The following is an 8,382-nucleotide window of genomic DNA, read 5'->3' as shown; positions in this document are numbered from 1 at the left end:
CCCGAGACCTCAGCACTGCATTGTAACACAACTAAGTCACGAATGTCATGTGTATCAACTAGTATACAAGGATCTATAGACGGCAAAAGATTTAAAATATTAGAATCGCGTATAATTAATTCACTTTACAATAAAAAAATATAATTAAGATACATTCATACTTTTCCTTAAAAAAACTCAATAACGCTTTTACCAACGTAATCAATATTTCATGACTATTTATAATAAATTATACACTGTCTCGATGGCTTAGTTGTAGAGCGTGGTAGGATCACCGCTCTATAGACCCAAGTTAGAATTCCGGGATGGGCAAAGTGATATTGGGTTTCTATCCACAGTATATCCTGGAGTTTGAAATTTGTCCAATATGGCGATAGACGCCTATCATGGGACGGAACACACATGTCGAAAAATGGGTGCTTAGTTACATATCGCGTACTTTTCTTTCTCCAGAGCTCCATACGCCGTGAGTCCTTGCAGACAGTTCGCCGTCGCCTCCAGACTCAAGCTGTAGGGATGGCTGAAGACTGACAGCAATCTCTGCTGGATCAGTTTCAACGCCTGCTTGTGCTCGCAAACATTTTTCTGAAACAACAGAGATGAGAAATTTTAAGTCGGTAATGTGCTATACTCTCGTAATGTGATATAAGTTATGTTTTTTATTGCTTTGAATGACTTGACCAGCTTGCCGTTCGCCTGATGGTAAGCGATACGACCGCACATAAATAATAAAAACACCATCAAACGCCTTGAATATTAAAGTATTATTTCGTATTGGAATACGACTGCGGACTGCGCTCGCCATCCTGAGACATGAGGTGTTAAGTCTTATTATGTCCAGTAGTTACACTGGCTACAATGTCTTTTAAACCGGAACACAACAGTGACTTCACACTGCTGCTTGGCGACAGAAACAGACATTGCGTTGGTACCTACCCAGTCGGACTCCCACATATGAGAGACCTACCACAAGTAATATGTCCGATTATATCGATAATAGTCCGCATTTTGTCGTGTTGATTTCCATGTCGCAAGTGTAAAATACTTTGGTAGTTTATTTAGCAAGTAGAAAACCCTTGAGTGTGGCGAGCGCGGGGCACGCCACCCAGCGGAACAACAGCTGAAGCTTCTTATTGTATAATAACCCTTACCGCGAGCATAGTTTGAATGCACGCCTTGAGTGTGGCGAGCGCGGGGCACGCCACCCAGCGGAACAACAGCTGAAGCTTCTTATTGTATAACAACCCTTACCGCGAGCATAGTTTGAATGCACGCCTTGAGTGTGGCGAGCGCGGGGCACGCCACCCAGCGGAACAACAGCTGAAGCTTCTTATTGTATAACAACCCTTACCGCGAGCATAGTTTGAATGCACGCCTTGAGTGTGGCGAGCGCGGGCACGCCACCCAGCGGAACAACAGCTGAAGCTTCTTATTGTATAACAACCCTTACCGCGAGCATAGTTTGAATGCACGCCTTGAGTGTGGCGAGCGCGGGGCACGCCACCCAGCGGAACAACAGCTGAAGCTTCTTATTGTATAACAACCCTTACCGCGAGCATAGTTTGAATGCATCGCCTTGAGGTGTGGCGAGCGCGGGGCACGCCACCCAGCGGAACAACAGCTGAAGCTTCTTATTGTATAACAACCCTTACCGCGAGCATAGTTTGAATGCACGCCTTGAGTGTGGCGAGCGCGGGGCACGCCACCCAGCGGAACAACAGCTGAAGCTTCTTATTGTATAACAACCCTTACCGCGAGCATAGTTTGAATGCACGCCTTGAGTGTGGCGAGCGCGGGGCACGCCACCCAGCGGAACAACAGCTGAAGCTTCTTATTGTATAACAACCCTTACCGCGAGCATAGTTTGAATGCACGCCTTGAGTGTGGCGAGCGCGGGGCACGCCACCCAGCGGAACAACAGCTGAAGCTTCTTATTGTATAACAACCCTTACCGCGAGCATAGTTTGAATGCACGCCTTGAGTGTGGCGAGCGCGGGGCACGCCACCCAGCGGAACAACAGCTGAAGCTTCTTATTGTATAACAACCCTTACCGCGAGCATAGTTTGAATGCACGCCTTGAGTGTGGCGAGCGCGGGGCACGCCACCCAGCGGAACAACAGCTGAAGCTTCTTATTGTATAACAACCCTTACCGCGAGCATAGTTTGAATGCACGCCTTGAGTGTGGCGAGCGCGGGGCACGCCACCCAGCGGAACAACAGCTGAAGCTTCTTATTGTATAACAACCCTTACCGCGAGCATAGTTTGAATGCACGCCTTGAGTGTGGCGAGCGCGGGGCACGCCACCCAGCGGAACAACAGCTGAAGCTTCTTATTGTATAACAACCCTTACCGCGAGCATAGTTTGAATGCACGCCTTGAGTGTGGCGAGCGCGGGGCACGCCACCCAGCGGAACAACAGCTGAAGCTTCTTATTGTATAACAACCCTTACCGCGAGCATAGTTTGAATGCACGCCTTGAGTGTGGCGAGCGCGGGGCACGCCACCCAGCGGAACAACAGCTGAAGCTTCTTATTGTATAACAACCCTTACCGCGAGCATAGTTTGAATGCACGCCTTGAGTGTGGCGAGCGCGGGGCACGCCACCCAGCGGAACAACAGCTGAAGCTTCTTATTGTATAACAACCCTTACCGCGAGCATAGTTTGAATGCACGCCTTGAGTGTGGCGAGCGCGGGGCACGCCACCCAGCGGAACAACAGCTGAAGCTTCTTATTGTATAACAACCCTTACCGCGAGCATAGTTTGAATGCACGCCTTGAGTGTGGCGAGCGCGGGGCACGCCACCCAGCGGAACAACAGCTGAAGCTTCTTATTGTATAACAACCCTTACCGCGAGCATAGTTTGAATGCACGCCTTGAGTGTGGCGAGCGCGGGGCACGCCACCCAGCGGAACAACAGCTGAAGCTTCTTATTGCCGCCTTCCGTCGTGTAGCCGGCGTCGGTGCGTACTATCACTTTTTGTCGTAGGCAATAATCTAGCTCCTCGTGGTATGTCTGCAAATGAACATGTAGTGGGTTAGGAACCAGAGCGAAAAAACATTTCACTGGAAAGAAAATAAATAAATTGAACATATTTCATTAAACTCTCTGGTAGCGACCACCGTACATAAGATATTAAAACCTATCATAATAGCCTACCGCCCACGTAAGTGTCGCGTTCCAGGATCAGCCTGTGTGTATGGATTGTTGAAATCAGCCGAGCAAGTTAATTAAAATTAAATACTTACGTCTCTAAGAGTTTTGTGTGTGTAAAAGAATTCGTAACGCAAGAGCTTTCGTGTCATCAGAAATTCTGAAGCCAGTTGGCCTGAAATAACGAACAGCATATTATAAAAATATTATCTCTATGTAAATAGTATCAGTAAATTTCTGACTGATATAATTATCAACTTTCGATAAATAATCAAATATTGTTAAGAAGAAACATAAAATACTATTTAACACTATGTTTCGCTCGCAGCTCTGTACTGTAAATAACCTTTCACATAAAATGATAATCCAAGACATGGCCTATCTGTGTGCCAAAATCTCATCCAAATCCGTTCACCAGTATCAGTATTGTCCGAAATCCTCTTCACAAACATCTATCGACGTTCCCATTTATAAATAACATTACAATATACAAGGTATTTAACGTACATTCATTTATCGGTCCCCTGCAAGCTATGAGGTACAAGATGGCTGACATCATCAGGCAGGGTATTCCGGGGTTCACATACAACTGCAGTTGGATCACTGGCAACGCGTACGATAACGTCTCCGCGTCAAATATGTAACCTGCAACACATTTTTAGTTGAATATGAGACATGGTGGTTGTCATTGGCTCACCTATGTGAGGGGCTGTCTAGGTACCACCGCAATGTCTATTTATACCCCTCAAGCAATGCACTGTTGTCTTCCGACTTGAAGGAAATTGTGGCGAGCGTACTTATGAGACGCTATGGGACTAACATCTTATATCTCAAGGTGAGGATCGCAGTAGACTACGCAGTACTTTATAATAAAAATCTGTATTACTATTGAAATTAAACTAATTTTCAGATTCTATCGCAGTTAGTATTTTATTTTTCTCCCGACGTTTCGAAGACTTTCCAGCCTTCATGGTCAACCCCGTGACCGAAAATTAGTTTAATTTCAATGTCTAAAATTCGCGTAAACATAAGAAATCATTATCTTTATTACTGTTTATGGGCGGTCGTCATGCCTACCATCAACCGAGCGGCATTTCGGTCCCTTTAATCATTTACAAAAAAAAAAAATCGCCTTAAAAAAAAACAAAAATAATTTTACATAACTCTGGTTACCAATTTTGGAGTCTTATGTAAATATATGTAATAAGAAATTTAACATACCATGCTATTTATTTACGTAGTTTATCATTTTCTGACATGTAGTAACAATTTACAATTTTTAAAGTTGATAATTATTGATTGATTGACATTGTTTTTCCTCAGAATGTACTTGTCAAGGACTTTTTAAATAAGACTGAATTACAATCTCAAATCTTGTTAGCGATTGTCTTTTTTTAAAAATCGATATCACCCGTACTCAACCCTTTTTTATACAGGTCACGAAGACATCTTATTTACCTAAGGCCACAAACAAAATTCATTGACCTACTTCAGTGTCTTAGGAACGAAATAATAAAATTACGTTATATATATTTTTAACCTATGCCGGAAAAAGAGGGGTGTTATGTGTTTAACATGTGTATCTGTATGTCTGTATATCTGTATGTGTGTGTGTAGCATCGTAGGTCCCAAACGAATGGACCGATTTCGATACGGTTATTTTGTTTGAAAGCTGATGTGATCCATTTGGTTCTAAACTCTTTGTCATTTAAAAACATCTATTCAGGAATTAGAAGATCAGCCTTTTTCTTTCTTTCACAGGACCGATTAATTTGAAATTTGGTATATTGTTACTTTACCTAATAGTAAATTACCAATCATCAATTATCATCAGCCGCGGGATGTCCACTGCTGAAAAAAGGCCTCCCCCAGATTTCCAGATCGACCTATTGGATGTGGACAGCATCCAGCGACCTCCTGCCACTTTTATGTGGTCATCTGTCGACCACGTGGGTGGATATTTCCCATAAACAGAGTAATAATTCTACATCACTCGATATCATTAACATTCTTCTTCTTCTTGCTTCGATGTTCTCAATGCTGAGGGTCGTGACCTCCTACACGGATCATTTTATTCCGGACTATACTGCACCAATGGTGCCGGTTATTATTATCTTTTATTTTGCCGGTCTATGCTAAACACCGGCACAGATGTCAACTGGTCTATCTCGTTGGGGGGCTTTTAACGATCATAAACCATCAAATAACTAAGATAATACGTTTATCAATTTTATATCTCGCGTATGACAACAACTGAATATCATACGATTAGATAAATAATGTATTAGAAATGATAATGGATTATTAATAAAAATAGACGTATGATACATTTTTTCATTATTGAACAAAGTTTCCACCAGTATGCAAGACCTTTCCACGGGTAAAAACCTCAGCACTAAAGCCTTTTCCCCGGGTAAAAGCCTACAGATCTATGATATCAGATATATAATAATCCAGGAAATGTGTCAATCGGCTTTTACTTTTACTTCTTACAAATATTCAAAGATCATTCCAAACTCTCCCATTTATAACGTTGAGACATGTTTAGTTTACCAAGAAAAGTTGCAGAAATCGTCTTCCGCAAGTTATTTGTACCACGAAAACAATCACGGCAAGCTGACTTTTGGAATTTGACCAACTGTTGAAGCTTGCTGGACATGCGGTAAGTAGCATGTTTATAGTACTATTGAAATATTTCCGCAGGTCTAGACGTATTTCGAAGTCATTACGCAATACATTGCTGCAAGAACTTGCTAGTCTAAACTTGACTTGAGAAAGATTAGTCAGTGTATATTCTTATATTAAAAATTTCAAAACTGACCTTTCATCTTGGCCTTCATATCGTCGGACACGTCCATGAGCGGCTCGGTGAGGAGCCTCAGGTGTTTGTTCTGGTCGAGCCGCATCAGCCTGCGATGCACCAACAACACCTTCTCGACACTCTTCGTGTAGTCCTTCGCGAACACCGCCGCGCCACGAGCCAACAACACTGTCGCTATAAACTGGGCTTCATCGCATACATCTTCGAACGACATGGTTTGATTCACCATCAGACATTGCATCAGCGTCATCGCCACTAGGTTCGAAACATTCACCACTGTGTACGCGTCTTGGAGCGTTATCATATCCTCTGCCAAGTCCTGCACTTGCTTGAACTGGTCTGCTGTCAGTTGCTGCATGTCTACCGGCTTGAGATCCTCACCCGAGCGTGGTTGGACGTCGTCATCAAGGTAGCTTCGGAGCGATATTGGCTCGGCTAAGTTTATGTATATGTCTCCGAAATTGTCGTTCAAACTCTTCAAGGCTTTTAGGAAACCCTGGTATAAATATAATTTGTCAATTTTAACTTAAGGGTATATTAAGGGATTAGTTTGAACTCGTTATTATAAGCGATTTTGTAAGAATTCGTAATGCCTAAAAACTCCGCTTTTGCACATGGTGTACACAATAAATACTGTGGTGGCTATTGAGGATACACATTGGAAATATTTCAAATGATTTCTAAGTTCCATTCACAAAGTATGGTAATGTATTGTGTTAGCGCGTCCTTCACACTATAGCGCTAATGTGCGTTCCGGACATGTAAACTTGAAAATTATATGCTGTTTATTATAACCAGATTTATCCATGGGTCATGATTAGCAGGCTTAGATAATGTATTATTAAAGATGCCGCTTGTATTATTTTCCTTTCAAATTTCATACAAGATCAAACAATGGTACAAAAGTATAATATGTGTTGCGCTTTCTATATCGGAGTGACGTCTGAGGCGCCATGTTGGGTAGTGCCCATCACACAACTGAGGATTGAGCATGTACCACCGCTAGCTATGACCCTTCCTTCTCCATTAACCTCCAGTTGCAACAGGGAAACAATAACATACTCACTCCATAGAGAATTCAAATAAAACCTTACCCCAGTAGATTCCTTCGGCTTGGGCACCCCAATGTGCTCATACGCGAAGAGTTTGTCCTCCATCAGTCGCTCGTAGTTAATGCTGACGGGCACAAGCGTGATGTCGGGCACCTCGCGAGCAAAGTACGGCATCAACACCATAGAGAGCATCCCTGGGTGTACAGAATGTGATAAAATCTATATATACAAAAATGAATCCCTATTTCTCTTGGTCACGCCATCACGCGTGAACGGCTGGACTGATTTTACTATTTTTTTGTTGTGTTTGTTATTGTCAGGAGAAGGTTCTTATGAAAGAAAAAAATTAAAAAAATGCACGGAAAATTAGAAAATAAAAAAAAAAACTTAACGAAAATATCAATTTTAATGCAAAATAATCATGCGAAATATCAATGTGCGCTGCAAATTCATAGTTAAGACGGGACAACGTCTGTGGGGTCAACTAGTATTGTAATAATACTGTTCTGTTTTTTATACTGTCCCACGACAATATTTCAAATATGGATAACTGTAATGAATAAGGCGAGAAAGGAATACTTTGAAACACTATAGAGGGGGAGGGGGGTATCTGTTTCAACCAATTTTGATGCCGGTTTCACGAAAGAACTTCTTTTCGTACATTTTGGCACAATGTTTAAAAAGCAAAGTGAAGACGAGTATTTGGTTTCATTTAGTAACGCGATGTCAAAATGACCCCGTATAATATAGTTAATTCAAATTACTGTTGATTATAAAATTGCCTAAATTGTTACTAATTACATTTTAAAGTCAAATGTGACGCGGAAAACGTATGAAGTACGCATTTAGCTTTGAAGGTCCCGTTTATAGTATGTACATAATGGCAAAGATGCTAATATCGTTTACCTAATGTATAAATATTTGTAGTCTTGTCATATGTACAGTCGGCCACAAAAGTAGCTGAATAAATTATAAATCGCTTTTTTTAATATGTTCTTAAACGTTTCTTTTGCTCGATTTAACCCAGAGATACCCATTTTTTTCCTCATAGACCACTTTTAAAGTTTTGATGGTTCCAGTGAACCCCTTGCAGCAAAATATCTAACATATTCATTTTTTTTTGCTTTTAATGATGAGACGAGCTTGGCGTTCGCCTGATGGTAAGCGATACGACCGCCCATAAACAATAGAAACATCTTCCAACACCTTGAATTACAAATTATTGTTCGGTATTCCACTGCGCTCGCTATCCTGAGACATGAGATTTTAAGTCTCATTATGTCCAGTAGTTACACTGGCTACAATGTCCTTCAAACTGGAACATAACAATTACTACACACAGCTGCTTGGCGGC

At 41.9% G+C, this 8,382-nt stretch overlaps 1 protein-coding gene across 1 annotated transcript; it reads right to left on the bottom strand.

Moving 5' to 3' along the window:
* Window positions 1–420: 420 nt before the first annotated feature.
* Window positions 421–7,246, bottom strand: LOC119191553 (dihydroxyacetone phosphate acyltransferase-like). Its single transcript, XM_037445443.1, has 6 exons — window positions 7,071–7,246; window positions 5,977–6,472; window positions 3,663–3,800; window positions 3,251–3,330; window positions 2,853–3,017; window positions 421–585 (listed from the first exon to the last, which is right to left on the bottom strand). The coding sequence occupies exons 1-6, from the start codon at window positions 7,218–7,220 to the stop codon at window positions 421–423; spliced, it is 1,194 nt and encodes a 397-aa protein (XP_037301340.1). The 5' UTR covers window positions 7,221–7,246.
* Window positions 7,247–8,382: the final 1,136 nt, after the last annotated feature.

Source organism: Manduca sexta, unplaced genomic scaffold (genome assembly GCF_014839805.1).
Source record: "Manduca sexta isolate Smith_Timp_Sample1 unplaced genomic scaffold, JHU_Msex_v1.0 HiC_scaffold_1638, whole genome shotgun sequence".
Classification (NCBI taxonomy): domain Eukaryota; kingdom Metazoa; phylum Arthropoda; class Insecta; order Lepidoptera; family Sphingidae; genus Manduca; species Manduca sexta.
Note: the sequence above shows the minus strand (reverse complement) of the source record. Positions and strands in the feature narration are given on the sequence as shown.